Below are 19,620 nucleotides of genomic sequence, written 5' to 3'. Positions count from 1 at the left end.
TTCGCTCTTTGTCTCCCTTGGGATTGAATCAGGACGAAGAGTTATTTGTACATTTATAATGCTAAACTCCAATCTTGTTTAATTTTAGACATAGGACTGAGGATGGATGTTCCGTTTATGGTCCTATACACAGTATTTTAATATTATATGGTTATTTGGCTTTTTTTTTTTTTTTTTTTTTTTTAAATTGGACTTTTGGTGTGGCTCTGTAAAAACGATTCTCAGTGTTTAGGGAAACTAGACACACTGGAGTGTGTGAGAAAACTCATGAGTTGTTCATAATGGCATATAAGTTTATCTTTTACTAGCAAGAGAAATCGTAAATGTCAGCAAAACATCCAGTATGGAAAGTGGTAATGGAATTTGTAAATATAGCATTGGTAATATAGTATTGTAAGATGCATTTAAGTATGGAGAATGAAAAAAAAAAAAAACTACTATACCCATAATACAATATAATTTCTAACGATTGGGGTATGAAAACAAATTCGGACAGAATTATGGTAAATTAGTATATTTACAAATTGGAAATGAGGTGTAAATAATGTGGTTTCATATATATTAGTGTGTGTGTTTTGCTAAACGTTAGGCTTTAAGAGTTTTTTGAATGGGTACATAAACACTGCGAAGGGGCATGACCGGAAATGCCTATGAACAAGGTCGTAATGACCGAAACGCGTCGGCCGTTTTTGTATTTCTTGTGAAGTTTATCGAGCCAGCATTAAAAGCAGTTGAAATTGAAGCCCTTTGGAGTGCGTTTTTTCCTTTCATAAAACTATATATATATATATTTCCTTATACATACACACACACACACATATATATATATACATACACACACACACACACACACACCTGCTACAGCTTGGTCCATCAAGTGCCAATGTTCCTTCGAAGTCTGGCGATGCCCCCTTATCATATCGTAGTTGTGCCATGGCCCACTAAACACCAGGATTTTTTTTTTTTTTTTTTTTTTTAAATGGGAGGGGGTGCAGCACCCCACAGCATTGACATTGCTCTACCCCACCACCAGGTTACAGTAGTGTTTCTGTCCACCCCCTCCCCCCCACTACGGCGGGGGAAGCAGACTGTAACCCCAGTCTGGGTGAGGGGAGTAGAGGGCCTACTAAATGTCAGAAAAACAATAGCCTCTCAAAAAACAATAGAGAGGCATGGAGCATCCAAGATTGTGCTCCCACCCCAACAAGAGGCGCTACAGTCTTTCTGTCTCCTCCCTACCCTGGGGCAGTTTGGAAGGTTAACTCCCAATCTACAAAGCCTATGTAGTCTTTGATGGTTCCGGGTATGGCCTGTTCCTGTCACACGCGTTAGGCCCAGCAACACAAGTGGAGTACCATTTTTATCAGGGTAAGTGTGGGAGCACTATGTGGTAGAAATTTGTGGACTTTTTCTGACAGAAAAGTAAGGAAAATGTGTGATATTACACCAAGTTTAAGGTTTGAATGGCATTCTTGGAAAGAACAAGTAGGGGTATCAATACAAGACAGACCACTCTGGATATCTAGCTTTACAAATGTAAGAGTCTGGTAGGTTTCCCTAGGTGGTGTCAGATCCCGGCCAAAATACTGCACATATTCCCATCGCCAAAACTGCTCCTTTTTTTCTTTGTTTTTTCACAAGACATGCAGAGGTTTCCATGTTGCATTTTGGGGCCTTTAGTGACACTGGAGCTAGGGCCAGCCATTCAAGTTGGGTAGCGTTTTTAGAAGTGTAGAATCCTTGAACATTTCTCTCTTTATTGGCTTCCAAATGTACACCTGTGCGAGGGGCAACAGATGTAATTTCTTAGAATAATATGAATACATGCAGTCAGCCCGAGCTGGCTATGCCATTGATTTAAGGGGAGCAGGCCTAATAACACAAAAAAGTGTCTCATGCATCTCACCTGAAATGCATTCAGACACACCAAGTGATTACGTGGCACAGACGGGACACTAGGAATGGAAAGTCGCTGAGCCTGTGCTCCATATACGTCCCTCCAAAACTTCAATCAGCTACGGGTCAAGAATTGGGAGCACTGCTAATGTAACTGCCACCTGGGATATTGGGTGCTATGGGGAGATCATAACATGATGGTCAAAGAAGGGATGGGCTGAGAGATGGGGTGAAAGGCAAGGACTGAACTACCCCCTGGCTAGATTTGAGGAGGCTATGTGTTGAGAGGATGTGTGAAGGGCCCATAAACCACTAAATAGGAAATACACATTCTACTCAGGAGACCATAAGACCTTTTCATGAATAGACTTGTCTTAATGCCTGCCCTGCCAACAACGGTTTATGCTTAGGCCTGCCTGCCAGCCCTTTGTTACCATAGACAGTCTGGTGCCAAACTGAGGAACGAGGGCGAGGGGAAAGGCTAGACAAAGGTGACACTCAACAACAGGATGGCACTGCGGTAAAAGTGGCACCTCAGGAACGTCTCAACAGAACACACTGCTGGTCCTGTGGACAACTCAGAAAAAGGACTGCCTGCTGTTTGAAGCAGGAAGATTGGACACGCTTGCCTTAATCCCAGGCTCCCTATAAGTGACCCCAAGAGTCAGTTAGCTGACCTACTGCTTGAGGTACAGGGACACAACAAACTTCCAGAGGCCTCTTCTGCAACTGTTCAGCACCAACTGGACCTGCCCGAGTCCTGCTGCTGGCCTGAGCTCTAACCCTCAAAAGGTGCCCATCCAGGTCCTGGACCCTAAACTGGCATCCTGCAAGTCCTGAGCCCAAGTTGAAGATCTAGAGGTTTCTGATCTCTTTGCTGCAGAAAAGGGACTTCCTGCGGTGCCCAGCAACCAATTGCAGTGCACACCAATGCAAATCTCCAGTGATGACTGCTCTTCACGTCTGCTCTGAGAACCAGGTCCACGTTGATTAACGTGAAGCTCCAGTGACAACTGACTTTTCTAGCTAATCAACCAGCCAGGGGGCTTAACCTGCTCTTTGCATTGACAACGGTCTCCTCGCATCAACCACCAACATGAAGCTCCACTACAGCTCCCATCGAGAACTTGGATTCAGAGTAGGTAAAGTTCTGCATCAGGTTCTTGTATCTGACCTACGCTCCATCCAGGTCAAGCTGAACTTGTGGCTTTGACTTATAACTGCAATTGCAACTCTGTGCTTTTTAGCACTGTTTTTACCTGAAACTATAAAAATTAATTACTCCAGCTCTACTGACTGGATTTTTGTCATTGTTGCCATTTTATTTATTAAAATTAGCTATTTTTCTAAATTGGTTTAAGATTTTGTGTTGTGTTTCCAGTTAATTACTGTTTGAGTACTGCATAAATACTCACACCGCCTCCCAGTTAAGCCCGACTGCTTTTGTGCCGCGCTACCACTGCAAAATATAGAACTACTGAAGTGTGTGTTATTGAAATATTGCCATTTGTTCCTCGTTATTTCACATGAAATTAATTACTTCTGAATCCCCGTCACCAAAATAAGAAATTATACTATTGGTAATTAAACAAGTATTCTAAAAACCAAGGTGTCTGGCTTGCAATTGTATTGATGTCAAATGAGCATAACAAACAAAAAAAGTTTCCCAGTAATATGTATACGCAGTAGGCAGAGGGTAGCACAATTATTCCATGCATGTGAAATTGCTAAGTAGAAAATGACGGTAGAAACAACTTTATCAATCTGCATCCCTGATAACATGTAGTAACTTCAATGGCACAACATAACCATTATTGAAAGACCAAGGCCCAGAATTGAATTCACTGGTGCTTGAGATTTACAGCGGCCCACAGAGAGACTCTAAAAAGTACTGGCATTAACAGTTGGATTAGAACCACTAAACAATATGGTGGATTTAGATGTTGTCCCGTACAGACGGGAATAATATGAATATGCCCCTCCACTGGCTGTTTCTTTCACTTTTTCACAAAACATTTGCATTTACACTGAACAGCTTTGGTCACAAATCTAATGTACTTCATATTAGTAGGTTTCCTTATATTTTGTTGACTGTTTCCCTGTTATGTCATTGAGTAAAACTATTAACTGTTTCGGCAAGCTAGTGAAATCAAACGTTTACACTTTGGACAGGGCAAAAATGAGTGCATTGTTATGACACCTTGAGTATTCAGTTGCAGTATTTCTGGGAGTGAAAAGAGTAGAATTATGTATGTGCTATTAACTTCTGGCACAAGTATGGTACCATAGAGCAGTATTTGCCACAAACCAACAAAACAAGCACTGGCAATGCAAATAAGTCTGGCTTTAAAGAAATTGTTCGACCTGTCAGGCCTAGGGTGGTCTTCCTCCAAACCTTTTTTGCTGGTCTCAGGACTCTAGCACTGGTTAGCATTGGTAAAGTCCACAAATTGCTTGTGCTATCTCCTCTAGACATGGTAACATTGGCTTATACCCTATTGGCATATTTAGTTTACTTAAAAGTCCCTATTAACGTGGTACTACATGTGCCCAGGGCCTGTAAATTTAATTCTACTGGTGGAGCCTGTAGCACTGATTGGGCCTCCTACTTTAGTAGCCCTTTAAACATGTCTCAGGCCTGCCACTGCATAGCCTGGCTGTGCAATTTTAAACTGCTATTTCGATCAGGCAAAATAACCCTTTTGCCAAGCCCAAACCTTCCTTTTTAATATATAAACACACACATCACACCTAAGGTAAGCTCTGGACCACCCAGAGGTTAGGGTGCAATGTATTTAAAACATAGGACACGTAGTTTTAAATGTTCTGGTAGTGGAAAAACGCTTAAATTCATTTTTCACTTCTGCATGGCCTATCTCTCCCATAGGATAACACTAGAGTTGCCTTATTATATTTTGTAAGAGTAATATCCGAATAGGAAGAGATAATCAGTTCAGGTTTGGTGTCTCTGGAATCACAATTTATAATCCTAATTTATAGTGAAGTTGGATTTTAATTTGCTATTCTAAAAATGACACATTTATAAAGTTGGCATTTTCTTGCCTTAGCTCTTTAGTGCCTGTAGCACTAGACAGCCGGCCAAAATAGGGAGCTTAGGTGTGCCAGGATGTGCCATCACTGTCAGAATGGGAGGGAGGAGCTGGGCACAACCCCTCTTACACTTGAACAAGCTGTGTCCTGCCTCAATACACCCAGGAGCCAGGACAGGGAAAGCAAGCTGTCTGGAGACTTCAAAGGGAAGCCTCTAGATGCTTCTCACAAACTTCAATTTGCTGCTGAGGACTCCCACTCTGTTGCACTGCACTCTGTAGGTCGCCTGCTTTAATGTGGTGACCTACTGCCTGCTGTTTCCCTTGCCTGGGTGAGAAGGAAAGGACCTGTATTTTTTGAACGCTGAAATTAGAGAGACTCCAAGAGCTAGTTGATTGGCCTCCTGATATGAAGAAGTCTCAGGTACCTAACAGGCTTCCAACATCCTTGCATCTGCACCTGCCTGGACTCTGCCATTTTCAAGTCTCCCATGCCAAGTGGTGCCACCACAGTTCTGGAACCTTGTAAGTGGGCTTAGGGTGCTTACCAGCCCCTGTGGACCCAGTGGCACCAAGGCATCCCCTCTGCTGCGTGGCGCCAACCCAAGTAGAACCGATGCATTGCTGTGGCAGCGTGAATTGGGCCTTCTGCAAAGACCCGAACTGCAGCCCTCCGAAACCGCCGCAGCCACCCGACTGTGCAAAGCATCCTCAGCACAGGTCCTGACATTCCTCGTCGACTGCTGCCTCAATGATGATGATGTAATTTGCATAGCAGTCTCACAGCTCTTCAGAACAGACATCACCCCAACATTGTGCCACATCCGTGACACAGACTTCGCATCACAAGCCCCTTCGACAGAATCCTCGATGATGGCAAAAGCCCTCACATTCCAGCCTCGCGACATCTCGGAACCCAAGCATTGTTTCGGCTGCGCAATGAATCTTCGACACGGATCCATGCAAAGCTCCATAAACCAGGATTTAAGGTACTTTGTTCAGCAGGCCTAACTGGGTCCCTATAGCAAGCCTGCGCTCCAACACGGTCAACCTGAACCTGTGACTTCGTCCTGGCCCAGCGTGACCAAATATCCAGTTGGTGCTTTATACCTTTTGCCGCTGGTTTTTTTTTTTTTTGCTAAAAAAAAAAAAAAAAAAAACTCAATCTCTCTGATTCTTTGAATTGGATTAGGAGTTGGTTTATTTATTAAAAATTACTCTATTTTCCCAACTCTGTTGTGGGCTCCCTTTCTGGTGTGTTTTCAATGCATTACTTCTTGAAGTGTTGCACAAAAATATTTTGCACACTGTCTCCAAGTTAATCCTGCCAGGCTACCGGATAGTTGAGCACAGGCTAATTTAGGGTTTGCTTGGGACTTCACCCTGAGATATATTGCGGTTTCTGCTTGAGAAGGAGTTTCATTGCTTACAGAAATGTTGTATGGTAATGTGAAGTGTTACAAGTAAATGCATATATATTTGTGTGGAAGAAAAGAACAGTGAAATAATATTGGAGTAGGTTAAAAGGTCAAGTGACCCTTCCACGGTCCAGCTAGACCTAAAAATTCATGTAGGTAATCATTGCCCTTGCCCCATCTATGCTGCTGTCTGAGAAAGACAAACACCATAAATTATCTAATTATCTAAGACTCATTTACAGCATTACAAGGGAAGAGGGTGTCTGAAAGTTCACAGTCAGCCAGCTGGATAAACAAAATGATAACAACTGGTGGGGGGCAACCACTTTTTTTGTGGAAGCATAACTTCTGCCAAATCAATACATGTACTCCTGGCTCCCAACATGTGGGCAAAGCCAGAGCCCCTCTCTAGTTGTACTCACATAATTGTCAGGAGACAGCTCTGCTTGTCAAGCCAGCCCATAAACAACACAAAGGTGGCAAACCAGATTCACATGTGCACATAATTCAATTTTGCATCAATTTAATTAAACGAAATTAAATTGCTCTGGCTCGAATAAGCTAACAGAAGCAAACTTAGGAAAACAAACATGATTGGCATAATGAGTGGATTAATCTCAGCTACTGGTTAGTACAAGTAACCCCAAAACTCTACTATAGCACTGACAGCAGTATACTATTTCTTATCATTCTTTTGTGGGTCATAATGTCTCTCCCCTCGGTCAACAACGGCAATGCCCATCTTCTTTACCTCAAGAAATCTGCATGTATGGTTTATGTCATTGTGTTTTTCATAAGTTCAAAATGTAAGCAAAGTATGCAACCAGAATAAGAGTAGGTTGTGTTGATTGTATGCGGCAATGAAAATTTGCATTAAATAGGTCTTGCATATTGTTATGTCGTCATAACATAAATGTGTGACGATACTTTAATCAGTTCTCTTGTCCTAAATAATATAATATAATATAATATAATATGTTTGATTGGGCCATATTTATTTTCACTGGAGTGCGGCATTATACACAAATAGTAAAATCGGTGTAATACTGGTGACGGCGAATCATGCCTTACAGCATCTGAGAGCTTATGGTGCGAGGGTGAGCAATACCCAGTGCTTTAAATGGGCCGGTACTCTCCGGTACGGAGTACCGGCACTTTTTTATTTTGAGAGGGAGAGTACCGGCATATCTCAAGAAAAACGTAATACTTTTAATTGGAGAGTACCGGCACTTCTCAGAAACCAGCACGTACTCTGGTACAGAGTACCTGCACTTCTATTTTTCCATTTAAAGCACTGGCAATACCCGCACCAAGGCTGAGCTTGCTAAATACGCTACAAGTGAAAGTTAAATATAGGAGTGCTAATTATCAACACCGCCAAGCATACTACTGACTGCTAATTTGGAGAGGTTGCAATATGTCTAAATAAAGGTAGCAACTGATAAGGTCAGACAATGCTGCTGTGCCAGGACGGCTATGCGTCCAGCAAGACCCACGCATTCACGTGGGGGCACAGAAACTGGATTGTATCACGTAGGGGCAGGGAGTACAGCTCGAATCATTTTTGACTGGCCAGACCTTTCCTAAATCGAATGCATGCTAGGACAGTTATTTCTTGAAGAACAGACTTCTTTGCAAGGACTCATAAACCAATGTGTGAAAAATGGCACCTGCGAGAGCAGGTGTTGAGTAATCTGTGCCACTTCGGTATGAGATGTCTGGCAGGTAAACTCAGTCATGTAGTATCTAAAACTAGTAAGTGCATTGTCACTGCTAAATCCTAGAAGCAGATGTTTGGCGTTATCTCATGCTGTTTTAGCATTCAGATCCCAGAGGTAAGAGGTGCTAGATGCGCCAGTACAGGGTAGAAAGAAGGGCCCAGAAGTTGGAGCAGCAGATGTAATGTTATTTACTCAAGTACAAGTGAATGAGTACAGAGAGCTCGGTACGTAGGACAGGCACACTTAACCTCATGGAAACGTTCTGAATGTATGTGTGGAGTACAATGCCATTCAAGCAGAGGGAGAGTGACTTATCAGCGGTTGCAGTACCAGATGGGGCTAGTGTGGAAGCAAAAAGGGAAGAATCAATCAAAGACATGAAGTTTTGTACAACTTTAAATACACATGAAATTGCACATATTTGGCAAGTGGATAAACTTGCCGCACTCCGTTCCACCAGCAACTCTTTTCCATTAATATCCAAAATTGTGCCAGGAGACCCTGGACCTCACCAATAATTGTATTTATATGGCTCCACCTGCGGTCCATTACACCATTACTTTCTGGAGCGGTTCTGCCAACAGAAGACTTCAGAGATGAGTTTAATTTAATGTTTAGGTTCTAGCCCTAAGCACGAGTTGTCGCATTTAGCCTAGTGCGAGTGAGAAGTTAACACAAATGCTGAATGCGTGAGGCTAGCAATTAATACAATGTGAGTTCTCCTGTAGCATGACTGGAGGGTGTACCTCTGTGTTGTTGTATTCCATAAATGCCAACAGATCAGATTTAAGCAGGAGAATCGATTTTTTTCCCCAAGAATCTCCTTCTTACCAGATACAAAATGTTGCCAAAGATGGTTTTCCATCAATAATACAAGACTGCAGCTGCTCTCTAAAGTCCCCTGCTGCTTATCTTACACGGGGCTCACCTTGCCACATCCCGGAGGCCCCCACAGGATGATGGAGGGCACTTCGTTGGACTCCAACAGGCTCCTGAGCAGCGTGTCCGTCCCCAGCACCTTGCTCTGCCCCATGTACTCCTCCAGGGTAGTAGGCCGCATCTTGTCCGCCAAGGGCTTACCCTCCAGCTTTTCTGGAATGCTCTTCCCCGCCTCGGGCTGGGGCGTGGGGCCGGCCGCGGGGCTCGGGCTGCTGGCCGACAGCGCAGGGCAGGATGCGCCCTCCCCGCCGGGGCGCTGCTTGTGGAAGAGGGGGAACGGGGCTGCGTTCGGAGACAGACGCCGCTTCTTGGCGCTGTGAGACCCTTCCTCGGGTACCGCCGTGGCCGTAGGGGAGCCCGGGGCGCCGTTATGACAGGGGACCGCGGGGGGCTGCAGGCAGCGGTCCAGGTGGGCGTTGATACGGGAGGGAGGCAGTTCCTGGGAGCAGACAGGGCAGCGCACCGGCTCTTCGGCACCCGCCGCCTCGTCCATACTCTCTTCCCTCACAAGTACGACCCTCTAGAGACTCCTGTTCCTTTTCAGAGAGAGCTACAGCTTTACAGTTAATGTTTTTTCACTTTACCCGCGAAAGCGAAAGGACCAAAGGTGAAGCCTCCGCCTGCTCCTGCGCGGTGACAGCAGCGGTGGCTCACGGGAATTGTAGTCTACATAGACCGCGGGTGGAGAGGGTGGACGCTCCTGACGACCACTACACAGAGGAGTTAGTGTGAAGAAGAACTTGTCTTTTCACAGTCGAAAGAAGTGTACATGCACCGCACGTGTCCTGCATCGATTATGTTAAACTGTAGACGATATCAAAATAAAAAGCTCAAGCGCGGTGTTGCTTTTTGTGCGAAGTTGTGTCTGTCTGGGTGGATTAACTTTTCGGTGCGGTAGTACTGCAACTAAAATACTTTCCTGTGAGAGGAAACTGTATCATGGGGATGTTAGAAAATGGGCTGCATATGTCGGCTTTTATTTAAAAACAAACTCGGGTGTAGTCTGTAGGGCAAAAAAATAAAAGGAAACAACAAAAAGAGTAAAGCTCAATGTGTACAGAGTTTGGGAGTCCATAATCATTAAGGGTGTGAGCGCGTCTGGCCTTATTTGATCTCTGATAATTTATAAGGGGACGCGTCAGAGGTCTGATGGACCTTTTGACTACGCCTAGAGTAATTCCATTTGTACAATCTTTACTCATAATCTGACCAGCAACAACATAACATGATCAACCAACCAATTATCAGAAACTTTGAGTCAGTTATCTTCACGCACCATGACCTATGTGGCCATGAATAACCACACCTTTTAGTAAAATTGTAATGTTTGTTTCCCTATACAATGCTAATATCACGTAAATTAATCTCAAAACCAAATGATAAGCACATACAAACAACACAAGCTGACCAAAGCGGCGAAAGATTCTCAATTTAACTAATGCATTTATGATTGGACAACCCGTACAGATTAAAAACATCAACAACTAAACAACAGAGATAGCATTCATCTAGATTCAACAGATAAACAACATAAATTCTTTGTTAATAACATTTGTCAACACATTGGGCATGCTAACTAACCCTCTCATTAGAATAGCATGTTTGGGCTTCATGCAAAAATAATTTAGTTGAAAGTTAATTTGGGAAATATCTAACTCAGACTCTATTAAAATAGCAGTTGGTACCTAAAAGAAAAGAACAAAAATCTACAATAGAAACATTAGCATTTCGTTATACCTCTCCTCAGTGGATCAGTAAGCTGCAGTTTCTTTGTCAGTTGGACAACGTCAGCAATGGGATAGTAGAGGGCAATGGCTCAGCCACAGCTGGGCTCTAAGTTTGCTGAACCAATGTGGAAAACATTAAACTAAGGAATCAGCATCTACCATTAACAGACTAATAAACAAAGCTAAAGTTAGGAAAGGAACACATCAGGAACTGCTCAGCTACGCGAACAGGACAACTAAAGGTGGAGAATGGGCTAGAACAACCAAACTGATTGACAAAAGGACATGGAATGAACTAAAAGTCTTAAGTGCGATCAGGCAAAAGTTAAAACTCTATAAATGATCTTCTCACGCCATCATTGGGCAGAAAAACGTACGTTCACAGTAGGACCAATATTCTCTAAAACCTAAATCTAAAATATAACTAGACAGTCTTTCACACGTCAATGTTTGGCTCTTCTTTTCCTGTTCCCATCGTCAGCTTCATCGGGTAACTTTTTATTTGCAATCCTAGCTGCAGTCAGTGCAGCCATTGTTGGCTCCTGGGAAAGTCTTTTTCTCATGCATCAAATCTACAAAGTATCAACATCTAGCGCAGGACATTTCAGCAAACAGTTCTCATGAGAAAGTTTAAGACATTTACAAATCGCTTGGTCAGCTCAGTGTGAGCAATGGTCAAGATTAATTTTCTGTTTTCACAAAACATTTACAAAAATGTATTTATGCCATGCAACTAAACATGAGGCTCTGACGACTTGGCCCAAACCTCGTAATTAATCAATGCCTTGTTATATTTAAGCAAATACATAATACTACTACGTTAATATGATTCACTAATACATTTATTGCACATGTACACGTTATTTAAACTAAAAGTGTGAAGGTGGGCACTCAAGTGGGCACATTCTCCAAGGCACACATTATTTTCTATGTTAGCCTAATTCATGTAAACGCTCAACCATTAAAATGGAGTGGGTTCGGAAGACTCTGTGGAAATAATAGTTAGACAGTTTGTTATAGGTGCTCGCACGCCCGGTCCTTAATAAGTAAACTTATAAGGGGGGCGTGTATAGGTCGATGAACCTTTTGATTTGCATGGATTATCCTAGTGACGGTGTAACCAATGTTCATCAGTACACAAGCCAATAACCGTTAAGCAAAACATTAATCAGTAGGTAATAACGTCAACATTCATGACTAACCACAACTCAATATACGTTTTAGCAATTTTATTTCCCTATTAGTTACAATACTAAGTCATGGGGTTAATTCAAACTTTATTCAAATCAACTCAAGATTAATTCATTAGTGACCACCAATAACATAATCTAATCAGAATTTGAGAAAACATGCATTCAAATGCTTCAACATAAGCTAATAACAATGAATATGTTAACCTGAGTAGCAGAGTTCAGCAAATCAGTCCATCAAACATTTGTCACCGTATATGTCAATGTCTTAGAACAGGAACCTACCTAACCCAGATTAGCATTAGCATGTGGGACTTAATGCTAAAACAGTTTAGAACATGAATTTGGAAAAACATCTAGTTTAGGAGAAAAGCTATTTAGACAGAGCAGTTGGTACCTAGAAAGAAAAGGCACAAGGTAATTTAGACACATTGTCATAGCTACCTATCCACAGTATGGATCACCAACAAAGTCATTCTTCGTCTTCAGGTCATCAATCGATCAGCATCACATCAGGCTCTCAAGAGCGTGAGCCCAATGACAGAATCTCAAATCTCTTCTTCCCAATATTGCATCAATTTTGGAATAAGGTCTCTCTCTTGATATCTGCACCTAACATTTCCTCTATTCTCTTCTGAAGTTTTCCCCCTTTGTCACGGTATTATATCAAAGTCAAACAGCCTATCCCCCAATTCCTAATTGGTCAATTAATCACCAGTTATGACTCTGTCCAATTGTATATTTACTAGAAATCTATGAATTTTAATATTATACAGTCCTCAGATTGCTGATTGGTTCACCTTGCGATGTTCTCATCATCCGGCTTGTCAGGTGTCAAAAATGTTGCATCTTCTTCTCCAGTGAGTGTCTCTATAGTTCGAGTCCTGGGAAAGTACATCCCGTCTGCTTTACACCAGTTTGGTTACAAACTTTTATTCCGTCATCTCCTGTTCATCGGTTCACGCATAGAAAGTTTTGCTGAGCAGAATTTATTAAACAATAAGCGGTTCATGGTTAGTCCAGCACATTAGCTTCTCTACATTGCGTTAATAATGCAGCTTCTGCATGAGGCCTGGCAAGACTAGGCCACAACTTCGGCTAAGTTAACTCTACAATATAATGCAAAACATACGTTATATATATATCTCAATATGACATACTATTACATTATTCAATACGTTTTTCTATATTTCATACATGTCATTCATTTTATTTGCACATTTGTGAATCTTGGTGATCGCTCTCCGAGGGCACATTTTCAAACGTGTACATTATTTTTATTTATTTGTACAATTTTTTAATATTTAACATACATAAAAAATCATTATTAATTTTAATTATCATATCTGCTTTAGTATAGGTAAAGATAAACGTTAAAAAAACACTGTTCAACGAGGTTTCTATCCCTCACCCTAAGTATTTTTCTTGCTGGTTGATCCTATTGCTGTGGAAGGGAGTCTGGAGGACTAACACTGTAGGCGGGATGAGACCCTTCTGATGGATTTGCTGGGACAATGCATGTTAACATATTTCCCTTTTACGTCACAAATTTTAAAGGTTCATCGTCAAATGGGGGTTCTGTCCTCTTTCACTTTTATTTGAGGAGGACCAAATCACTCTCTTTGAACACATCTCAAGTTTGACGACGTCAATCAGCATACATCTTCATTCAATGTTTCCAAGTAGAATCAGTAGCACAAGTCACTTCATCCTGTCAAGTTAGTTTATGTGTCCACTATTGTAATTAGATTTTCATGGCTGTCTTGAACATTAGAGTGGCAGGACTCTCATCTGTAGTGGAACAAGGGGTTGATCCATAAACACAGAGGGCTTGGCATAACGCCTGACTCAAAACAACTCACTCTATGGATGCACATTGAATCTCCTGTTTCAGAGTCCCCATAAATCTTTACACAACACCATTGGCTTGAGGTCACAAAGGTGGGCATTTCTGATGCCTGATGTTAAGACCAGCTAGAAACTCATTGAACTTTTTGCTGTTGAACAGTGGATAATTGTCAGCATTGAGATTGTTTGGAATGCCCCACACTACAAAGATGTTATCCAACTGCTCAATTACTTTGTCGTGGTTTGTGGATAATGTATTCTACCAAAGGAAGCAGGGAGTGTTAGTCAACGATCACCATAAGGTGATGGCCATTGGCCAAAGGCCAAAAGAAGTAATTTCTCTCCCAGAGATGTGCGGTGAGATTGAACATTGTCAGGGGATGCTAGGTCACCTTGGGAGACAGGCAGTTGTATAAATGGCACTCCTTTAATTCCCTCTCTACATTCTTGTCCAAGCAAGGGAACCAAACATAATCTCCCAATGCCCACTTTGTGGCCACAATGGCCTTCGTGTGCAAATTCAATCACTTGCTGTCTCAAACTCACAGGTATGACAATCCAGCATCCCCTTAGTACAATCCCATTTTTGGTCACAGAGAGTTCATCTTGGACATTGCAGTATTTTGGAAATTCAACATCATCACTTAAAGGTCTAATACTCCGTTTCCATGACTGGTTGCAATAATGTCTTTAAGGGCACATATGTACTTCTCAGCATTGGTAGCGGCAATTATCTGCTCAATGGACATAGCTGCAGGCATGCTGGACTTTACAATGAAGTTAGTGTTCTCCTCAGCACATTTCAACATTGAATTATGCCACTCTAATGGTACCCGTGAGAAATAATCAGCAGGATTCTGATTTTTGCCTGGCTTGTACACAATTGTATAGTCATACACTTGTAGACACAACTCCCACCTCTCTATGCGAGGAGGCATTTTGGCCTTCAGATTGCTAAAAACGATGAGTAACGCCTGGTGATCACTGACCATTGTTAAATACTTCCCATACAGAAATACATGAAAATATTCACAGGCCTACATCACTGCCTTACTCTCCTTTTCTGACTGGGAATAGGCACGTTCTGCGTCACACAAACGTTGACTGGCGTATGCCACAATGTGTATGCAAGCATTCATTTGTCCACTGTGCTGAGCAAGGATCGCATCCAACCCCACTGGTCTCACATCAACAGTAATCTCAGTGTGCAATTTAGGATCAAAGTAACCCATTTCAGTTGCATTTTCAATGGCAAGTTTTATATTCTTGAAACTGCGAACACATTCAGCGAACCATCGGAACTGGACATTTCGCTTTGTCAGGTCTCGCAAAGAGACACACACCATGGCAAAGTCACAAATGTATCTTGAACAATAACTGGCCAGGCAGAAGAAAGACCATACCATGGTAACATCTATTGGAGGGCAGGTGGCTGATAGTGCTCATACTTTGTCAGGATCAGGATTTGTGCCCACATCAGAAAACACATGCCCAAGAACTTGAGCTTTGTTTTGTGAAATTAACACTTTTTAGGATTTAAGGTAAAGCCTGCATCTGTAAGTAATTGACACACTTGTTTGAGGGCCTTCTTATACTCCTTCCTTTTTGCACCAAATACCAGTATATCATCACTGTAGGCATGTGTCACAGGCTGAATAATCCTACGTATGACATCTTGGAATATTTCTGTAGCAAATGACACTCCAAAGCTTAAACTTTTGTGTCTAAAAAAACAACACAAGTTGAAAATGAGGTACCCACCTACAATTCTCCTTCAATTCAAGTTGATGGTAGCCCTTGTTCAGATCATGATGGGAGAAAACTTTGGCTTCATTTAATTGCATGATCATATCTGCAAAATGCAGACCAGGATGTCTGTCTCTCTCAAAAGCTTTTTTGGCTTGGCGCATATCCACGCAGATGCACACGGCACCTCCACTGTCCTTATACGGCACTATCATGATGGACAACACCCATGGCGTAGGACCAGTACAGGGCTCAATGATGTCATGTTTCAGCAAATTTTCAAGCTCTTTCTCAACTTCTTTTTGTAAGTGAAATGCTAACTTGCGGTGTCGCTGTGCATCAAGCCTGATATTTTAGTTATTGTGAAGTCGCATCTTCATAATTTTGAGATTTCCTAGACCATGAAGCAGTGATGGGGACTGACTCACAATTTCAAAGTTATAATTGATGGATACCAGCCCCATGTCAACAGTAGTTGTAGAGCTAAGTAGGCATGCACTGGATGGAGTCCCTTAAATAACATGAATTGGGGACTGCACAGATGTCTACTTGTGCCTCAGGGTCCCTATGAATGATCATCAACTTCGCAATGATTGGAAGCAGCCCATGTGTACATCTTCATACTTGATGCTTTGAGTCATGGTACAGGTACCAGACTGTGAAATTGTTCAACTGTCATGATGTTGATCGATGCAGCACTCTTAATTACAAACGTCACTGAGCAATCATTGACTTCCAGTGTGATTTTACATCAATGTCCATACAAGTTCTTTTGCTTTCTCAGCTCACTTGTTTCTGCCCTTCTTTATTCTTCCCTGTATGCGGCAAGGCCCAATCATGCTTGTCGTTCCTCTTTATCTATTTTAATTGCACATTCACCCTCTTCACTGTCTCTTGATGGTGATGTCAAAGAACTCTTGCAGGATGAACTTGATGGCGGTCAACTTTGTTTGGTTTTGAGCTGTCTCAGTGGAGTTCATTATTTGTCTTTGCAAGTGTGGCACAAATGCTTCTGGAGCATTATGGCACCCATCTTCTCCTCCTACCACGACGATCTTGGGTTTTTCTTCTCCTTACAAACTATTATAAAGTGGTTCTCCTTTCCACACTCTTTGCACGTTTGTCTGATGGCTAGACATTTATTCTCATGTGGAATGAAAATCCACATCAGAAACACAGTCTTTCTTCATTTGACAATTGTCAACTAGTGAGCTGCTGCTTGGTGCTGGTGTCAACTCTCCATGACCAGGGCCTATTCACCTTTTGCTGATCCCACTTCCATGTCGGTGGCTTGCCGATCAGCTCGTTCCTCAGCTTTAGCAGCCATCAATACTTTTTCTAGACTGAGGGTCTCTTGCAACATGCACCTTCTGAATGAGTCCGACAAACAACCATCAATGACTCTGAGTCACATAGCTTCATAATTGCATTCATTGAAAGTCTTTCAAAAACTAATTCATCATTTCATCAACTTGTTGTCTCGCTTGATTGAAATGTATCTTTCATAGTCGATGTTTGGCATCGGCTTGAACGTGGCTCCTAACGCTTCTTTGATTTGACAGGAAGACATTGTCACAGTATGTGAGAGATGTGAGAGTTTCTTTATCACTTCTTTTATTCCTTTACCAGCAAGTTTATTTAGGTATTTAATGATTTTCTCATCATTTGGTTCTTCCAAAGTATCTATGAAATCAGCAAAAGTCTCAATCCAAGTGCTCCACCTGTTGCCAATATTCAGTTTTTTGGTGGTATCGAACGGTGGCGGAGGTGTTAGAAAAGCGGTTGCAGGCCACCAACTGCTGTCTTCCTTGGTCTTAGGCTGCTTCTCCGGGGTCCAACAGTCTTGTGAGGATGACCCTGTGTTTGCTCTAGGGCCACCTCGTCCGAACTTGCAGTCGTATGACCGGTGAGTGAGTTCCCTTCTCGTAACTGGCTGTTACTGCCTTCTAGCATGGTATCTGGCTGCCGCTGCCTTAAACATATTACCTGGTTGTCACCTCCTTCTAGCATTATCTATTATTTTCGCTGCATTTTATGTTGTACCTGGTTGTCAATGCATTTAGCATTTTCTTTGAATGACTGATGGCTCAGTGTTATGGCACAGCACCTTCTGGTTCCTCAGCCTTGGTCAGCAAGTCTTGGTGGGCTTTTCCAATCATGCTCCCTTGACGTGCCTTCAACTTCTTCACGAGGCATCATACAGGCTGGTGTTGCGCTTGCACTCCACATACACCAACTGAAGGTTTCTTCGTTTCAGCATGGGCGCACGTGGCATGCTTGAGCAGTTTGCTATTTCTTTCAAACTCTCAGGGAGAACACTTCTATTTCTTCTGGGCATGTATTCCCTACTTGTTGCCAGTTATTGCATCCTCCCCAGCCCAGTAGCATGCATAGGAATACATCACACCCGGGGCTCGAAATTAACGTCTTTACTCCTCAGCCTACATCACGTAACTAACTCATGATATCCCAATAACAGTTAGGACTACACCCTGTTACCTACTTTATTGATTACATAGGGCCTCATTTTAACTTCGGCGGGTGGCGGATGACGCCCGCCGGGCGGCGGGCGACGCCCGCCGGACGGGAACCGCCACTTGGCCGCTCTGCGGTCAAAAGACCGCAGATGCCATTCTGGCTTTCCCGCTGGGCCGGCGGGCGCCCGCCAAAGGGGCGCCCGCCGGCCCAGTGGGAAAGGCCCTGCAACGATGAAGCCGGCTCCGAATGGAGCCGGCTGAGTTGCAGGGGTGCGACGGGTGCAGTTGCACCCATCGCGATTTTCACTGTCTGCAATGCAGACAGTGAAAATCTTTATGGGGCCCTGTTAGGGGGCCCCACGACACCCGTTCCCGCCATCCTGTTCCTGGCGGTAAAAACTGCCAGGAACAGGATGGCGGGAAGGGGGTCGGAATCTCCATGGCGGCGCTGCTTGCAGCGCCGCCATGGAGATTCAGCCCAAGCAGGGGAAATCCGGCGGGAAACTGCCGGATTCAGGTCAGAATGGGCATTGAAGCACCGCCAGCCTGTTGGCGGTGCTTCCGTGGGTCGGAATGACCCCCATAATGTCCTTCATAATTCCTCCTCTAAGTACGTGGTCCTAACATGTACAATTCTTAAGCACTACACCCACCAGGGCCTGGACTGCGAACCCAAAGCAGGCCTGGCAAATTGTGTCAGATCAGCCCCCATAGGGTCTGTTAACGCAAATGTCTTCATTAGAAATGTATTCTTAGCTAGATGTTTTTTCTTAATTCCTATTTTCTAAATTGTTTTGCATGAAGTCCCACATGCGAATGCTAATCTGGGTTAGATGAGGGTTTCCTTAGATGACGTTGACAGATTACCAAGATAATTGGTTGACGGACTGGTTTGCTGAACTTCATGACTAGGAAGGAATTATTGTCTGTGATTCTCTTATTGACCTATGTTAATGCTTTAGAATGTGCTTGGATACAAGCTTTGATTAGTTTACGTTTTTGGCGTCTTCTAACAATTTGATGCTGGGTTTTAATCAAATTGAATTGCGTTTGGATTAATCTCCTGACTTAGTATTGTAATCAATAGGGAAATAAAATTACTAAAACGTATATTGAGGTGTGGTTATTCATGGCTGATAGGTCATGGTGTAATGTTTATTGTTTTTATTGACCTATTGATTGATGATTTGACTCATAGTTATTGAATTTTATGCATTGACTACTGAGAACATTGGTCACATCATAGCTAGGATACTCCATGCGAATCAAGAGGTTCATCGATCCATGCACATCACCTTGTAAGGTTGCTTATTAAGGACCGACGTGCTAACAGGTGCATAGCAAATGAGCCTGACCACTGCAATGGGGTTGGAGGGTTCTATCCTTCCCAGAAAACTTGGGAAAAAATGGCAAAAAGGTGCATTGTACAACACATTTTTTAATGATATTTTTAAATGTATTTGTTTTTAACCCCTAGAGTGCCCTGGACGAGCTGGTCTCGCCCTCGGCACCGGGCGAGACCAGCTCCCCCTTCTATGGGTCCCCGGGGGGAGCGCAAGCGCTCCCCCACATGGCCGAGCATCCCCCTCCCCTGGGCAGAGATGGAAG

General features: G+C 43.0%; 1 protein-coding gene across 2 annotated transcripts in view; it reads right to left on the bottom strand.

Moving 5' to 3' along the window:
- The window catches only part of WRNIP1 (WRN helicase interacting protein 1), a 441,396-nt gene extending 431,728 nt beyond the window's left edge, over window positions 1-9,668 (bottom strand). The window contains exon 1 of one of the 2 annotated variants that reach the window (XM_069217905.1): window positions 9,014-9,668. In XM_069217905.1, the coding sequence (XP_069074006.1) occupies window positions 9,014-9,517 (504 nt within the window). In that variant the 5' untranslated portion in view covers window positions 9,518-9,668. The remainder of the gene's footprint in view (window positions 1-9,013) is intronic. The other variant, XM_069217911.1, reaches the window with a different exon arrangement.
- Between the last annotated feature and the right edge of the window lie 9,952 nt (window positions 9,669-19,620).

The sequence above is a fragment of the Pleurodeles waltl genome, chromosome 2_1, assembly GCF_031143425.1.
Source record: "Pleurodeles waltl isolate 20211129_DDA chromosome 2_1, aPleWal1.hap1.20221129, whole genome shotgun sequence".
NCBI lineage: Eukaryota > Metazoa > Chordata > Amphibia > Caudata > Salamandridae > Pleurodeles > Pleurodeles waltl.
This window is presented reverse-complemented; position numbering and strand designations above follow the sequence as displayed.